Source organism: Halyomorpha halys, unplaced genomic scaffold (assembly GCF_000696795.3).
Source record: "Halyomorpha halys isolate HHAL.00 unplaced genomic scaffold, Hhal_1.1 Scaffold972.1, whole genome shotgun sequence".
Lineage (NCBI taxonomy): Eukaryota > Metazoa > Arthropoda > Insecta > Hemiptera > Pentatomidae > Halyomorpha > Halyomorpha halys.
In genome coordinates this window covers 470062-488450 of record NW_027115373.1, presented here as the reverse complement: position 1 = coordinate 488450, position 18389 = coordinate 470062, and the positions used below count along the sequence as shown (strand labels likewise).

The following is an 18389-nucleotide window of genomic DNA, read 5'->3' as shown; positions in this document are numbered from 1 at the left end:
ATAAAATAGTATAATTATTTACTATTTGAGTTTTTTTGACCGCACCCGGACCATATTCCATTCATCTATACACACGGTCACTTTTCTCTTTTATTAAGAAGCATTATTCTTATCTATTTATTTTATCTTTTCTTTAGCGGGTGTCTTTTGTATGAGACTAAACCCCTCCTCCCCATAATCAACTGTTAAAAAAAAAAATATAATGTAAGTTATATCAACCATGTAAGGCCCACCAGGCCGATCTGGTATAAAATAAATAAATAAAAATATATATATATCTTGTTCATTATCTTCCGTTATTCTTGATTTTACTCTTATTCCCTTTTTCCATTTTTTGGTGTGAACTGTATTCTATATTTCTTTTTAATCTGCTGTTATTTCTGTTCTCATTACTTGTCAAAAAACCTTTTGTTATTCTTATTTAATTTTACGTTTTATTGTACATCTTTTTTATTTTTAATTTAATTTGCTCATTTATTTCTGCTTTATTTAAGTATTTGTATCATTTTTAGCCCTGATGAAGCCCTTCAATGTGGGGAGAAATGTTGGTTCAAAGTAAATAGTTTTATGAATATTTGAGTTTTTTTTTTTTACTGTACCCAGACCGACCATTTTCCTTTTATTATCACACACGGTCAATCATCGATTTTCCAGTAAATATTTAGTGCCTTGAGACTTAGGTGCTCAAAAAACAGATGATATAAAAAAAAAAAATGTTTATTATATAAATTCTATTTATGTCGGCCAGGTTAAATGTTTGAGTTTATTTTGTTTTGAACAAAATCTTTAATTATTTTTGACCAGAGCTCTATATGTAAGTTAAAAGTTCTATTTCGTATGTTCATTTTTAAGTTAATTTTTTATATCTCTAAATGAATATAACATTTAATTATGAATGGAGGTGCATTACCTTTATAGTTTTATTGCGTATACAGTCAGTAAGGCATATTGGAGCAAAATCAAGGATGTACTCAGTTTTGAGGGAAGTGCATCAGCAAGAATTTTTTGGATCAATCAAAAATATGACTCAGACTAAGAAATATAGAATAACACTATTATTGTCTTTTAAATTTTCCAACAAGGCATAATTAATAATGAATAAAAAGTTTAAAATGCACTGCCCTACATCATTTATTTTGCTGTATCCAAGACCTTAGTTTTATAACCTTCAAGAATCAAGAAAAATAAAAAACTTACTCCTTTGAAAATAATCTCCTTGATCTGATCTGGATTAATTATCCTTCCTTCTTCGTCTTTGGCTTTTTCCCACTGATCTTGCGAAAGAGGAGCTCCTCTTGGTTCTAGCTTCCTAGGGCCCAAAACTGGACAAATGAAATGGTAGCTATCATCTACTTCAGGGCAACCATCTGTTGATGACAACGATGTAAGAATCTCCACCATTGCTCCTTCAGGCCGAGTCTCAGGGTTTCTATAAACTAGAAATCCAATATCTAATTAAACATAAATAATAGGTAAAATGAAATAATATAAAAGTAATCAATAAATCAAGCTAGTCAATAATTGTTTATTAATTCAATTGTTTTGTTTTTTACAACTGATAACTTATAGAGTCCTCAAGCCCAAGGTTCCATCAGTAAATTAAGAGTTAAATTAAACTGGGCTGTTAATACTTCACCACACAATAATAATTTTAGTATAATAAAATCAGAGAAACCAAAAAAAAACAACAAAAAAAACTGTTATCGTTAAACAGAATGAATAAGACATAAAACTAATGACATTGTTGAAGGATAAAAATATTTACAAGAAAATTTGATATAATAAATACATTCAAAGCCATTTTCAAAACATTTGAAAGCTATATTAATAAATTATTCAAGGAATGTCATATAAATAAGGAAAATAAAATAAAATAAATTAAACCTAAATTATAACAATCCCAGAATTCATGGATTGATCAAAACTCACAAAGAAAATGACCTAACATGGACTTTGGTGGAATTACTGAGAGACTATCCAAATATCATAATCCATTGTAAACAATTTAAAATAATATGAAGTTAAAAACATAATACACACTATCAGTAATAACTTATTAATGGTTAGTTATGAAATAGAAAGTTTATTCAGTAACATTAAACCACAGTAATATAATGAGATTCTATTGAACCACTAAAACAGATCAAAAACAAAAAATACTTTAAAGGTATACAAATTTGTTTTGATAACAGCTATAGTGTGTATGGAGGGAGTGTATGAACTACGGGAAGATTAGGAGAATTGTTATGGGCAGTAAACTTGTCGGGATTATTGAACAATATTTAAGAAATGGCTGTTTAACATAATAAGCAATCAACATTGATCATTATGTATATAAAAGATATTTTAAAATTCATTGGCACAGAGGATGTCTTACAATTAACTAAGGGTATGACCACTGTGATCTGTGAACACTCTACCAGGCCCAAACAGAGCCGGTGATGCTATATTGAATTTTAAGCATGAAATAAGATTTTTATTATTACATATATTGTATACATATATATTATAAAGTCATAATGTTTTTGTATTTTTCAATTATCTTTTCACAGAGTGAATAACAGCAGCCTGTGACAATATAGGAATAACCTCTGGATAATAATTGGCATCATCAGGAACCATTTGAACCTACTCCCAACTGAGAATTTAAAAATATTTTATTTGAAAACAAAAATCCAGTAACTAACTTTTTTTCAGCCTTCTTTGAGCATTTTCTCGAATATATCAAGGGGCCAGGCTTATACAAATCATTTTTGGGTGTATAATAATAACATAAAATGACGTAAATTTATTAACTAACCTTTGCAACATTTTTCACCATGAGCAGCTGTTCCCAAGGGATTTTATGAAAACTAAATTTCTTTCTCATAATCTTTGTTTTGTAGTATAGCTATAGACAGCTGTGTATTTAATAAATTGTAAGAATCAGATTTATTTTTCATATACCAAGATTAAAATAACTTGAATAACCTCTAATTTCATTACTTCCATCACTTTATTATTATTATTTCATTCCAATATTCACTTTAAAAAACTATCTATATATTAATTTTAATGTTCATTTATAACATTATTGTCTTTAATGCAAATAAGTCACAAAGACAACACTTTCAAAAGAGGGGTTTGACGTTTAAGGGACCAAAAATAAACATTCAGATTGGAAGGCTTAACACAGATGGATTATAGAAGAAATTTAGAATTCCAATCATTCAAAACTTTTTCTGTAATCCATCAGCCTTAACCTTACAATTTGAACTTCAATTTTTGGTTTTACTGTCATTTCGACTCACCATATAGGGGTTCCATTACAATTTTTGAAACTTCATATAAAGTTTTTGTTTTAGGATAATTATTTACTATTGAAATAAAAGTACCTTTTATTCGTGGAAAATAATTAGTACATTCATTTTTATTAAAATTATTAACTTTAAAATAATGGTAAGATTAGTTAATAGCAAAACAAAAAAAAAAAAGGTTATACTGCAACCAAGATGAGTTCCTGCCTCTTGGTTTATTCCTGGTAGGTTTTATTATCATGTAGAGGGGAGGAGGAGCTAGGGTGGGGGGTGCACGAGTTCTTTAGCCCTACAGGTAAACTTATCGTGGATGGACAATACTAGTTGTGAAAAACTACTCCAATATTGCGATTGGGCAAGCAATCACTTATAAAAAATGAGAAAACTTATGACCATTGTTGTTGTTTATAACTAGACAACATTAAGTGATTCTTACTTATACGAATTTAGATCTTGACCTCAAATGAAAAGGAACCATTTTTTTTTCTATCTCTTGAGTAAATAGGCATAACAGCTGTGATCCAAAAGTGTAGGTCAGTGGTTCCCAACTGGGATCCCGTGAAATATTTTAGGAATGGGTCATTCCACATCAGCTCAACAGTTTTGAACCTTACATCACAGATTTTCTCCATATTATTTTTTTCATTCATATCACAGGTTTAAAATTGTGCCAACTTGTGTAGCCTTTCTTAACTTTTTCTGAAAATATGGATCGCTTTTTTGGGATCAAATGATAATGTAGGATTCCATCATTTTCTTACTTCTACCAGAAGGATTCCACCATTTACCTACTTCTATAAAAAGGGTTCCGCCACCAAAAGATGGTTGAATATTGTAATGGTGTAGGTAATAACACTATTATAAGTAAACACTACAATAGATGTAAAAGAATATTGTGAAAAAAATTTCTAGCTGATGAATGAAACATAACAAAAAAAAGTGAAAATACATACGTAACAATTCAGTAAGTTTCGAAAATGTAGAGAGTGTCGTTTCGTATGGTCTCCTTTTGAGATCACCGACTATATCCCAAACCGTATCTCCTCCTTTGTCAACCAACGTTAAATCAGAAAATGACTGTGCTATCGCATTCTTATCTTGTACAAAATACAAATTAGAATCATGGTGTGATCTGAAATACAAAAAAAAATTAATATTTTGAAGATCTAAGATGTACAAAACAGTAAAAAGTGTTTTAGTTATAGCTTTGTCGTTGTTGACTTTTTTAACATATCACACACTTTAATATTCCATGAAACATATACTAACACTTTAGCTACATTTGATGTATTAGTACGTCATGCGTTTGATTGGGCAAAGACGCAGATGACGTTCTGATACATCCTTGACACTGAGACTAGGTTTAACTGGTTAATTCTAGTTTATTTCAAAGGAATGTGTATCTGTTGCAACAAAACAAATAATTTCAGTAGTTTGGTGAATCTTGTTTGGGATACACAACCCCATAATGTCAGAAATAGAGAATATATTTTACATATAAGTGAAAATTTCTCTTCCATGACCAATCAATTTGTTACACTTAATTTGAGTAAAAATTGTAATTTTTTTTTAAATCTGCTGCTCCGAGCAACAACTCAGCATCATTGTGTTAGAAAAGCACCAGTTTTAATTTGGTCAGGGCTATTTGAATATTTTGAGGCAAATTCACAGAATGAATTATAACCATCTCACTTTGGCAAGAATAGGTTGGAAGTCTTCAAAATAATCCATCTTTTCAGTGTCAGTGAGAGTTCATAAAGAAGTTGAAAAAAAAAATCAAATAAAAAAAATCTGTAAAACTACAACATATGAGGGGGGGGGGGTTCAGTAATTTGTAAGAAGTTATGTTTCTTGATCAACCATTGTATGAAGAGGTAGTTTTTTCATGATTTCTCTCAACTGTCAGGTTTTTTCCCCAATCAAGGGACAGAGTGTCCTCGAAGTTCAGGGCTCCTGAACCCACAAGGGTGGCTCATGGCTAAAGTAACAGAATTAATAATTACATGCCAATGCCAGATTCAAACCCAGGCCTGGAAGTGCTCCTGAACCCAGTTTGCTGAGTGACTAAACCACAGTAAAAGTGGAAAAGATAGTTCTAGAAATGAAATGATAAAGAGTTTTTAAATATTTGAATTAAAATATCTAGAACACTAAATACAAGAGGTGGTACAACAATTTATGCAGTATTTGCAATACACACTGAAATTATTAAATCAAATGTTTATATTTCTTATTTTAGCTATCACAAGCCAATTATATCAACATTTACTAATAATACGAATAATAATGTAAACTATAATTTCATGAATGAATAGTACAATTAAATAAAACATTATAATTACAGAAAAAAATAAAAATGTTATTGATTTTTTCCTAAAATAATTATCATTATTAATAAAATTTCAATAAATTACTTCATTTCACTTCTTTCAGCAAGTTTCAAGACTGCCACAATCTTTTTTTTTTCGTAAATATTCCAACCTCAACACCATTTGTAAATATGAAATAGTGAAAATAGAAATTAAAAAATTTTGAAGAGTAAATTGAAGACATGAGAGAATGAAGGTGTTTAGTTACATTTGCAAGTTTTGGGAAAATGACAAATCATTTTTTCCCCTTTTTTTTAAACAAATAATCAATAAAATCCACCAAGAAATCATGTGATTGGCAAGCACTTTGGTTTTACAAGGCTAAGATGAACTCGTGAAAAATTAATTAATAAGAAAAATCAATTTCAGAAAATTAGTTACATGGCACCTTAATTTAATAAAGTACCTTTTTAAAGTCACTAATGTTCGGAGTTCTTCAAGAAACTGGATTACATTTCCAAAATGAAAAAAGAACACCTTTTGTTTATTATCCTTCAGAGAGAATGTGAGTTTATTTTTCTTATTAGAAACTTTAATGGTTTTCACATCATTTAGCGTAATGCTCACTTGAAGCTTGGATAATGCTGCATCGACAGACCCTAAAAAGTTTCCATTACCAATTAGAGCAATAAAATAATTATTTAAATATGTTAAAATTAAGATATTTCTCATCATGCAAGGTTGATTCCGATCTAAAATAAATAAATTTATTGAAGTGGATATATAGAATTAGCTATTGACAAAATAATCAAATATTTATGTATAATTGGAGCAGAATGGACAGTAGTTACAATTAAAATGAAGCATAACATCATAAATGATTAAAATGAAATATTTTAAGATGGGCTATGATGTCTAGAAATCTAAAAATAAAATAATTATTCAGATAAATAATAACTATTATAAAAATTTCTTTCGATAAGGATATTAATAATATCAAGGAGTAGATAACAAACGATAATTAAAAAGTATTTTTGGATAGGATCAAAACAAGAATGTGAAATAAACCAAAATAGTAACAATAAAAATATAATTAAGCAATAAAAATCCCTGAAGTAAACTGGAAGTCAGAAATGTTTAATATCATCAAGGTCGTTTAACTTCACATTAGGCTAAAGATTTAATTTGGCTTGCATTAACAAACAGATAATCTTATCTTTAAATACAAAACGTGACTATAAATAACTTACCCCTTAACAGGATTTTATATAATGAACAAAAAATTAAAAAAAAACAAAAGATGTGCATCACAGTTTTTTTGGATTAAATCTTATAATGATAATCAACCTACCAAAACATAATCCATGTTTACTCTAACTTAATAAGGACAATTTATACAGTATATATCCATTTATTTTTAACAGAAAATTTAATAAAGCCAAGACATAAGCATTTAATGAAGTAGAATTTGAAGATACATTGAATGAAATTCAATTTCTGTTGATGTATTTCTATTCTGAAAGATTTCTGATTCCTAGATGACACGTTCATTAAATTAAGTAAAAATAAGCAGTGCTAGTTACATTCAAATAGGAGAAAATAATCTTCATTAGCTAATCTGAAAAGTAAATATTTGTAAGTTTCAATTCAACATTCAACTTTCCAGTCCAGATGACTGTGGAGGGTTTATTAGAAATTAGAAAATAAACCAATGAACTTTAAAACTGAAACCATTAGATATCAAAAATAAAAAACCCAATTTAATTTTTTTCATATAAGAACCTATAGTTGTGCAGAAGGAAATACCCTATTTAGTTCTACAAGGGAACATTTTTACAATATTCAACTGCAGATCTGCTTATACTATCATTTCATTTAAGTATAGTATTGCTTCATATTATTTATCTCAAGTAAATTACTATCATAAAATTTCTTAGTGAAAAATAAAATATAATATATAAATTTTAAATGATTTTTTCAATATAATAACAACATTTTATTTAAAAGTTTGTTTAAATATTCATCCATTATTGTAAATATTATCAACAATACTAAACAATCAAATGACCATTGAACTTCACAGTGCATGGACTAGTATTATACTAATTCAAATCCAAATAGAAAAATTTCTACTCTTAAATTAATGAGAGAATATTAATGTGTAATAATAAAAATAATGTCCATAAGGTGAGAGGTGATTAATTTTAACAGCTCTTATATAAAAAAAAAAGTTTTGCTTTACTTTCATTCCACATTTGAAAATTTAATTCGATACTTGCATACAAATTGAGGATATTTTTCTGCCCAAATAATATGAATGAATGAATGTTAAAAATAGTCTAAACTCAACTCATTAAACTAATTGAAAAATTAATAAGCTTTGTTAATAAATAACCCATGTAAATAAAACTAACCACTAGATGTTCTGGTACGTGTGTTAGTATTAACTAGTGCCCATTCTGTATCTTCCTGGCATTCTGTATCAATTGAGACATCATTAGGTCTCCATTCTATTACAACTTTATCACTCTGTAAGAACAAAGGAAATTATAAACAATTGTTAATTCTAATGAAATTAAATATGTAATTCATAATTTCACATAAATTACCTGTTGTATTAAACTAAGAGTTCCATTTAATTGCTGATCATCTTCTTTGCTTTGAGATATAACTGAGTGTACAACTCCATGGTAATTATGTATTTCCTTAAAAATGATATATTTATTTAAATGAACTGTCAAGTACTTAATATACTCTTGACTTGATATTGCTACAATATGTCAATTACTTAAATGCCATTAATTAAAATTTAAATCCAATACCTTACGTTTTATTTTGGAAAAACTAGGGAGCAAAAGAAAGAGTTACTTTGAAATGACAACAGTTATTGCGACAGAATTATGTAAAAATTGGTAAACAAACACAGAAAAATATTGGAGTCCCTTAATAATATAATAACTTCATGATGCTCACACTCCTTCATCCATAGGTGCCATTATAAGTTACATTTTGGGAATAATAAAATACTTTACTACCTAAAATAGCCCATCTCTGTTTTTGATTAATAGAATAAAAACGTGATGACATACCTTCTTAGATGAGTAGAGTTCACAAGACTGACTTTTTTTTGGTTGTTCCATGATTATAAGATTGATAATTGATTAAGGTTGAAAGAGCAGTGACATTATCATGATTAACTATAAACATTATATTACATGATAGGATTTGACAATAGTAACAGATAACACCAAAACATTCCATTTTCAGATTGACCAACCATTCCATTTACCTCATAGTTACAAACAGTCAAGTTAGATCATTTTGATGTAATCAAATAAAATAACTAAAATTTATTTGTTTAAAGTGGTTAAATAGTCAATATGCTTAAAATAGTGAGTGGTAAATATGATTTATTTGAACTATAACTGGAGTGAAAAGGCAACACTGACGTAAATACGTAAATAGAATAACAGTACTGAAGGCTCAACTGGTCTGATTGGAGGTCATGAGGATTTGAAAGTTTTTTTTTACGTTTCCCTACCCTAATTGTCATTTTAATAGATAATTGATTATGCCTCACATTAAATTGATATTTCGTCACTTACTTAACGACCTAAGTACATTTTATGGCAAATATTTTCATAAATGTTGACATTACTTCATGAAGTACATTTTTGGACACAGAAAGATGTTGTCAATATTAAGGATACAGATTTCGGTGCTTTCAAGTAAGAGTTGTATTATCTTTAATTGATAATTATTCCCTCTATCCAACACCAAATTTAATAACTATTCCCTCTATCCTCCACCAAATTTAATAACATGAAGTTTTCAAGTCTTTCTTAATTAATTAGTGTAATGATTTAAGGTTCTATGACAAGAAACAATTACCTCAGGGTATACTGTTTGAAGGAAAGAAGAGTTACATGCTTAGAAGGGGGTTAGTGTTTTCACCCAGTAATAGAAGACCACAAAAATTGAGAGATGCTTTAAAAGAGCTAGAGGTACTGAGTTACTTTATATTCAATAGGTCCATCTTGTGTTAATACATTATTAGCAGTAAATGATTTTGTCAGAATAATGATTTTTGTTGTTGTTATTACCCCTAGATTGAAATTTGATAGTGAAGCTATTAATATAATACTATCCGATTTAGTTCATGGAAGTTGAATCCTTGTTTAGTCATATTTCTTTAAGTAACCAACAGCTTCAATGAGTTTTCCTTGGTTGGAAGGGAATATTGTTTTTTTATATTATCGATTACTGACATTTTCAAGGCTTTTATTCAACTGAGGTTTTGTTATTATTCTGATTTTTTATCTTGACAGTTTTATAAATACACCGATAAGTTCTGATAGTACACTCTTTGGAAGGTCAAAACTGTTCATTCCGTGTTAAATCAACAAACCCATCTAATATTACAGATTTCTATGAATTATCCAAATTTATTTTTTGTATTGATTTAAACAAATTATATTTTGAATACAGAATTTTATCTAGGATTATAGTGTTCAAATTCTGGTTAGAGATTTATTAATGCAATGTAAGTTTTTCTCTTTGGAAAGTTGCTATTCTGCTTTTCACTTTCACTTCACTGAAAAGATTATATTTTGTTGAATTTGTGTAAAAGTGTTTTAAATTCTTATCATTGTTATTGTACATAACATGCCCAATATCAATTGGACAAGGATTGAAAATCTTGAAAATAATTGTTGTTGTTGAAACTTGTCATTCTAAAATTATGTTTGATATTAATACTAACATGACCTTGTTTAATTATTTTATAGGAAATATTGTGCCATAACAGAATAGTCGTTTGCGACTGGAGAGGTTCTTCTCATATCCAAATTATTGTTGGAAGTGGTCTCAAAATTAATATTAAGGTTAATTCTGAACTAGCAGATATTGAAGAAATTTCTTTTGACAAATATATGCTGGGAAAATTAAGTTCACAATATTTGTGTGATGGTTAGTATTTTATTATTTTTATTTTTGGAAGCTCCTAAATGTAAAATGGTCTACATTTAGATGTGGGTAAGAGATTTGATTTTTTTTTTTTTTTTAATGGTTTTGTATTAACAAAGCCTATTTTCATATAATAATTTACTATATTTAAACTGTTGTATTGGCTCAATGAATGCCCATAAGTATTGATTATTTTACCAAGTCTAAGGTCTGCTATTCAGTTCATTTCAAATTGCATATACCTTAAATTTACAAACTTACCACACCAGGAAATCATGTGATTTGTAGTTCTGTTCTCCATATGACAGTATCTACTAATAGGGAGTATGTTTATTTTAAGTTGATTAAATGTTACTTAGTCCACTTTACAGTCCTGAAACTATCTTAAGAGTTGCTCTGTTCATTTTCTTCTTTTTCCCTAGTGATGAATGATAATTTTAAAGGTTGCTAAATTAGTTTAAATTGAATGCATCTCCTACAAAATGTTATATATTTTTATCTTATTAAACTGTTTATATCTATGTAAGCTTCTTAATGGTTGAATGTCTGATTTCAGTGGCTGTGACATATAATCAAGTTGTTTGTACGTATACTGATAACCAAGTTAATCTTATTAATTTTTCAAAGCCTCTGATAAATTATGAATATGAAAAGAAATGGAATATAGCAGATCCAAAAATTCAAAGTGTCGAGTTGCGAGGTCCTGCAGGAAGAAGAGTTGATAAGCGAATATCTTTCAATGTTGATAATAGTTTGGTAAGATTTTCTATTATAGAAATTTCTTTTATCTAATTTTAAATGCAATATATCAAAATTTCACATAAAAAATATCTTTACTGAGCGATTACATTGTCAATTGATGGTAGAAATTGAATTTTGTGATTTTAGATGTTAATATGGTGGAAATGTAGTAATGATGAAGTTTATCCTTGGACTCCCTCTGTTAAAGATGAAGAACGTGCTAACATTCAAATTTATAGCAATTATCAGTAAGCCAGTTTTTATTATTGTATTCTTCAATTTTCCTGACCTGACCAACCTGACTGTTCATATTAACTCCTAATCGTATTGCTTTTAAAAGTATATTAACATTAGTATTAATGAAAATAAACACATACATCTGTACATAGTAATAATTAGAAAATGTTAATCAAATTTAATTTATTATATTTTTTAAATACATTGTCTAATGACTCATTAGTGCCTTGTTTTTTAATATTTACTATTCAATTTGTTTGTATGTTAATTTTTTACTAGAGGTAAATAGAGATTTGTTCCTTTTTTAAATTTATTTAGTTTTTAATTGTAAAGGTTTCTGTAAATTAAGTTTACAAGACTGAAATTAAAGAAAGTATATTTTCTATTAATTATTTTTCAAATAACTATAGTTTGATTCAAAATATAAAAAAAATAATTCTATCACATTTACAATTTTTAACAGGAACAAGCTGGATTTAAAGTGTTATTTTAAAACAGAATACGATCCTCTACTTGTTTCATTCAGCTCATTAAACATGGATATTATTCATGTCATTCAACAGAAGATATCTTATATGGTAAGTGTAAATTTTAAGTACTGAATAAATTAGTTAGTAATATATCATGATATTTTTAATTTTCTGGGAAACCAGAAAAAATAATGAAGAATGGCCACTTTTTAGTCCAGTGGTCAGTTCCCAGCTCACAGAAGTCTAGGGACCAATAAGTCAAATATTGAGCAGAGCATGGCCCACCTCTATTCCTGACTTGCACAAAGGGAAAACATTTGAAAATTAGATCGCTTTAAAGTGATTTCACTTTAATAGTGTGTTTACCTGTTGAAATCTTTCAGCTAACTCTAAAACATCAGGAAAGACAAGCAATAATTCCTTATAAAATATGCAGTGCCAAACTACCTTCCATGGCTCACCCTAAGGCTCTCAATGGTGTTACAATTATATGTTATATTATTCTCTATATTATATCCTAATTTTCTTTATTTTAATTGTCATCAAGTTAATTGAACAAGTAAATTTTTAATGCTATTGGTGCTTATGTACTACCCCATTGACATTATGTTCTGTTGTGGGTTATAACTTATGCTATTATTATTACTGCTTTAATTGAACCACAGCTCAAGAGATTAACAAACCTCAAGAATGCTTTTCAGTTGAGATAGGGACATAAATTAACATAAATATAAATCAGCATATTTTCTCATTATTGTTATAATCCATAACAATAGAACATATCAGTATATATGTTTCTATATACAATCCATTGGATTAAATACCATGTTATTTAAAGGATGATTTAATTTCAGGGGGAAGTTACTTTGGAATGGTCCATCATGGAAGTAAATCATAGGAAACTTGAAACTGCTCAGATAATTTCATTGCTGTTACCAACTCACTGTTGTGTCGTATCTCCTAGCCCTAAAGAAGATAAAATATTTATCGGTTGTATAGATGGCTCTATACTACTTGCTGACAGTTTGAACAATGTAACTGAAGCAAAAAAGGCTTATTTTGTAAGTCGGCTAAATTTACTTTTATTTAAAAATGTATAAAATAAATATTTTATTATATTAACAAGTTTTTTTAGATTCCTAGCCTAGCTTCTTGGCATCCTGACTCTTCCATGGTGTTCATTTCAAATGAGAGGGGGCAAATTCAGTGGTTTGATCGGTCTTTATTTTGCGTTAAATGTCAGTTCTTGAATGAAGATTCTACTGCAACCACAATTTTGGACTTGAGTTCTTATTTCAAGTAATTATGGTTTATATTTAACCTTATTTTTGGTTTTTGAATATATATAATAATTTATTAATAAATAATCTGATATTCATTAATTACAAAGTAATGATATTTATTCATGTTTCTCAGCTTATACATAAGCATTTATATGTCCTTTCAAGTTTTAAATAGGTTAATGGAAATGTAAAGAATTTTTTGCATAATCTGAATTGATAACTACTCTTTCTTTTAGATTTCAGCCTACTCTTTTGTCAATCAGTTGGAGTAGAAAATCAGAATTACCCTCTACGACTGAGGAATGTGATGATATGGTTCTCTTATATTTTGAAAGGTATGTGTTTATGTGTTTCAACTCTTGATTACTCAAATTTCAAGGGAATAATAGATCTCTATGGTATTAGATATTAGAGGTTAGCTTATGGAAAATCAGGTTATAGATGTAATAAAATCTATTTAACTTTGGTTGGGCCCAACTAAGCTGTGCGATGAAGTACCTAGTTTTATTTTTATCTTTTATAAGACAGCATTTTCTGAAGAAGTATAAGTGCAGTTTCGTTTGCAACAATCCTTCACTCTAAAATCAAGTCAAAATTTTCCTGTGAATGTACTTGATGAATTTTATCTGATTATGTAAATATTTTTAATTTAAAAAAAAAAAATGTATTCTCTCTGTTTACATGTGTGTAGGTTTGGCAGTGTTTTTAAATACAATGATTTTAAATGTATTTTTTGTATTATCTAAATAAACATCTTTTACATGAGAGTATAGAATTATCTAAAAGGAAAACTATATGTTTAAACCAAGAAGTTTGTGAGGACCTGTTTAGAAACTTTTGATTGAACAAGGTTTGGATTATAAAACTACCTCAAGAGAACATTTTTTGTTGAGTTATGTTCTTACTATGTAAAGTTTTTTTTTCAGCATTCAACTTTTTTTCTTAATTTTTTTTACTGAAGGTTGTTTTCTCAAACTATCTATAAAAAACATTATTATTAAAGAATTGAAGTTATTATTTAATCTTGTTTTGAATTATATACTTTAGTCCAATACTAGAAAGGCTCAATTTAATAAGATTAAAATATTTTTATTAATATAAATTCCAGTATTTTCCTTTTCTTTATTCAAAAAACTCATGTTTTAGGGTCCTCCTTTGTCTTTAGCCTCTGAATATTGAAATCCAAAATGTCAGTTTTTTAAATATTAAAAAAGGAAAATATTTATAAATTTTGTTTTGGAAAGTATTTATTACTGAAAATTGATATTTTTAAATCTGTCTGTTTATTGCAAGTCGATGAAAAGAGATTATTTTAATTGATTTGGCAGTACAATAAAGAGATTTGATATAGTGTTAATATTTATATTCTAGAGGGCCATTAGTAGTTGTCAAATTATGCTGTGGGAAACTTACACCTGAAGTTGTTGTGTCGAGATATTTGTCAATTAACAGCATTGAACAAGCTGTAAATTTTCTACTGACACTAGATTGGGGAGAGGAGAGTGATTCTGCACTGTCATGCATGCAGGCAATAGTAACTCATTTATTGCGGCTTCCTCTCAACCCAGAAAGAGAAGGTAAGCTACTGTATTCAGTCTTTAAATGTTTAAATAGATTATTGAGTGGCATACTATGCACAATACCAATTATGTATATATTTAATGTGGTTGAATATTGTTTCAGTACTTCTTGAAAAAGCTCTTGGTAGTTATCATAGGCCCAATCAACCGATTCCAGAGTCTGTCATTGCTGAAGTCGATGATTCGGTTCATGATCTCAGTAGAAGATTTTTTCATCATCTTCTCAGGTAATAAAATATAATTTAAAAAATTATTTATTTTTGACCTACTAATTAGAATAGATTGTTTAAATGAACAAATATATCTTTCTAAATTGTAAAAATTAATGCTTTAAATTAAAAAAAAAATTATTTAAAAATAAATAACATAATAAAAGTTTGAAGCTAAGGCCAATTTTTTGATGACTAAAGCTAAAAATGAAAACAATTAAAGGATTTAGAGTTTAGTAGAGAACATGTTTATTTATAAAAATAAATCACTACTAAACCTATAATAAAAAAAAAAATCTTTTGTAAAAAAAAATCTTATATTTCTTTTTAGCTCATTTATGTTTGAGAGATCATTTTCTTAAAGCCATGTATAACCTAAGATTAAAATATATTCCACTATATGGGGTCATGATGACTGAGTGTGTTGGGGTTCTAATCCAACATACTTGAATCAAAGGCAATTCAAATTTGGCTTTGATTAACTTTTGTGGTGTACCGACGTAATAAATCATAATCTACATATACTTTTCAGAAAAAGTTGTTAACTTCTAGAATAATCCACTCTTACAGTGATAGTTTAAGAAATATATATTTACATTTATAAATTCATATTTTCTATATTTTTTTATTGTCTATTTCAGGTATCAGATATGTGACAAAGCTTTCAGCTTGGCCATTGATCTAGAGGACTATGATTTATTTATGGATTTACATAATTATGGCAAAATTATCGGCAATTCCGAGCTTGCTCTTGCAGCTTTGGAGAGAGCGGAACAAGTATTTTATTCAAGTTCTGAATCTTCAGGTAATTTTTATTATTTTGTCGAATCTTTGTTAAAATAAATAGTTATAGCTTGGTGTCTTTGATATTTCCTTATAGTCGAATATTTGCCACAGACTTAGCCATCCTGCTCGTTCTTTTTCAAATCTAAGTTAACCTTTTGCTGATAAAAAAATAATTTACCTTTTGTTAATTGTTTCGAAACTAATATGTTTTACTTATTTATTTTAGTAGGTGGACCTGTCGATTTGTGTGTTTTAACTTATTTATTCATTAAATTATTTTATTTTATTTCAATTATTATTTTTTTCGACTTTTGTATCCAATCAAGTATTTCTTTTAACCAACTTTTTATTATATTTTCCTTTAAATCTATGTATTAGTTTTGTTTTGGTAAAATGTATTTATTTGTTTGTTTTACTGTAAACTGATCTACTGCTGTGACTAGTATTTCTCTGGTTTGATCTCACATCGCTGTCTAATAGTGAATTTGTATAGGTCACGTGTTTGTTGTAGGGTCACTGGGGAGGATCTGAGAGGGGGAATTCGGGAGAGTGAATTTGTCGATCAAATGAAATAAAAATTGTGAAATGGAAGGGACAAGAAAGGGAAAGACAAAAGAAATAAATTTAAATATTTGTATTTAGTGTGTAGATTGGAATTGATTGTAAAAGAAAACTGTGGGAAAAAAAAAAGTTTTCCTTCTATTTTATTATATCATGTAAAAATATATAATTTAAATATGTCCTATCACGGATTGATTAGTATGCTGTGTAATGTGGCTACCCGATGTATTTGGACAGCATGAATGAATAAAGCATTTCTCTCTCTCTCTTTCTCGCTGCCAAAGGTAGGAAAGCTTTTTCAATCCTTGTAGGATCAAACAAAAATTTACGTCCTCAGAATTGAAAATTTTCACTCACATTTTATGTTCTAGACATCAAGGAACAAATTTACCTCTGTATCTGTCAGTTTTTTAATAAAATTTGTGTTTAGGCATAATTGATTAAATTGTTAATCAGATTTTATAAAATATTAAGGGATTTTGGGGTTGGTACACAATCTGTCTCATATGAATTTTGTCAGATTCTGTTCACTACTTTCACTTACCTATGACTAAATGTATTTTCCTTGATTTTGATTATAGTAAAATGGTCTTGTATCCATTTAATCATATTCTTTTGAACCTCCTTTCTGGATACACTCGTATCCATGTATTTGTCCCCTAAATTTTATTCCCAAATAATAATTAACCTTGAAATATAACGCTTAATAAAAAAAAAAGGTTCATATAATTTTTTTTGGAATTAAAATATTTTCTTATGAAACTTTAATTTCTTTTTTTTTTTTACTCTCTTACACACTTCATTTTAAAGTTATGAAAGATTTAAATATTGAAGCTAATTTATTCCAATAAATAAAGAAGTTTCTAAATTGAAGCTCTTAATTAAGTTATTAATTTTCCATTAATGAGGTGTAGATAGTTGACCGTAGATTAATGATTGGAGAAGTTTGTCGTGGGGGTGTGGTCAGCAAAGAACAACATAAATAAACAAAACCATATTTATTTATTTTATGCCTAAGGTATTTTTTTAGGCATAAAATAAATAAATATGGTTTTGTTTATTTATGTTGTTCTTTGCTGACCACACCCCCCGACACACTTCTCCAATAATTTTCAATTAAGTTTTTGAGAAAAAAAGGTTTGATTACCGAGTTCGAGATTTAGTACCTTGTGGGTCAATGTTATGATTATATTTATTATTTTACCTTACAATATATTTTTTGACAGGCTCCAGCTGTGATTGCTCTGATAGCTGTTCTTGCTGCTCTAGTGAAAGCATTACTTCTCAAAGAATTACACCACCACCATTACCTGTCCTTCATCAGAGCAGGCAGAAAGTGAAGTTCTCGAGAAAGGTTACTCATATTCCCTTACATCAGGTTATTATGTTCTGTTGATCTTTCATAGAATCTATTCGGAGTAAATTCCATCAATAAATAGCTTTTTTAAATTTAGGAGGAAATTAATTTATTGCCGAGAGAACAAACTATCGATCCAAACATGGTAGGTTTACCTGATGTCGGATATCACAAAACTACTTACAAGCCTAACTTGGCTTTTACGCAGGCTTCTACCAGTTCGCTGCCTGATCTTAAAAATTTGTGTTTATCTACCAAAACGAACAGTAAGCGTCTTTTTTAAATTTATAAATAGTTTTAAAATAGATTTAAAACTGAACTTTATTTTATTCTTGTATCGTTTCAGAAAGCCTGGAGGAAGTTGATAGTGGAAAAATAAAAGTGGTACACTTTGGACTCGTATAACCAAATAATTTAAATTTAGATTATATTTTTATTTATTAAAGACAACATTGTTGAAAATAAACCATGAAGTATTTTAAAGTACAAATATTTATTTATAAGAATTTTTATTCTCTGAAATATTTAATATTTTTATAACTTTGTATACATTAATAAAAAAATTAATAAACTGTATTTAACTACCTTTTTTAAA

General features: G+C 28.2%; 2 protein-coding genes across 3 annotated transcripts in view; one reads left to right on the top strand and one right to left on the bottom strand.

Moving 5' to 3' along the window:
* LOC106687508 (TBC1 domain family member 15) overlaps positions 1–9025 on the bottom strand; it is an 18535-nt gene extending 9510 nt beyond the window's left edge. Inside the window, exons 1-7 of one of the 2 annotated variants that reach the window (XM_067052445.1) lie at positions 8895–9025; positions 8695–8802; positions 8215–8310; positions 8020–8134; positions 6072–6264; positions 4250–4428; positions 1198–1436 (exon numbers count right to left, since the gene is read on the bottom strand). In XM_067052445.1, the coding sequence (XP_066908546.1) occupies positions 1198–1436; positions 4250–4428; positions 6072–6264; positions 8020–8134; positions 8215–8310; positions 8695–8745 (873 nt within the window). In that variant the 5' untranslated portion in view covers positions 8746–8802; positions 8895–9025. Of the gene's footprint in view, positions 1–1197; positions 1437–4249; positions 4429–6071; positions 6265–8019; positions 8135–8214; positions 8311–8694; positions 8868–8894 lie in introns of those variants that run through there. The other variant, XM_067052444.1, reaches the window with a different exon arrangement.
* Positions 9026–9091: 66 nt separating this feature from the next.
* Positions 9092–18389, top strand: frtz (WD repeat-containing and planar cell polarity effector protein fritz). The gene is made up of 15 exons (XM_014431432.3): positions 9092–9333; positions 9474–9609; positions 10393–10573; positions 11127–11326; positions 11459–11559; positions 12012–12126; positions 12873–13079; positions 13154–13317; positions 13538–13636; positions 14673–14878; positions 14985–15108; positions 15732–15895; positions 17664–17815; positions 17892–18060; positions 18141–18389. Exons 1-15 carry the CDS (start codon positions 9251–9253, stop codon positions 18197–18199), a joined length of 2160 nt encoding a protein of 719 aa, XP_014286918.1. The 5' UTR covers positions 9092–9250; the 3' UTR covers positions 18200–18389.

What these genes read in the sequence shown, in the direction of transcription:
- frtz (XM_014431432.3), top strand. Translation starts at nt 9,251, where the DNA reads ATGTTGACATTACTTCATGAAGTACATTTTTGGACACAGAAAGATGTT. An exon ending in ACAGATTTCGGTGCTTTCAA is followed by an intron (nt 9,334 to 9,473) that starts GTAAGAGTTGTA and finishes TAATGATTTAAG; the next exon opens with GTTCTATGACAAGAAACAAT. An exon ending in TCAATGTTGATAATAGTTTG is followed by an intron (nt 11,327 to 11,458) that starts GTAAGATTTTCT and finishes TTGTGATTTTAG; the next exon opens with ATGTTAATATGGTGGAAATG.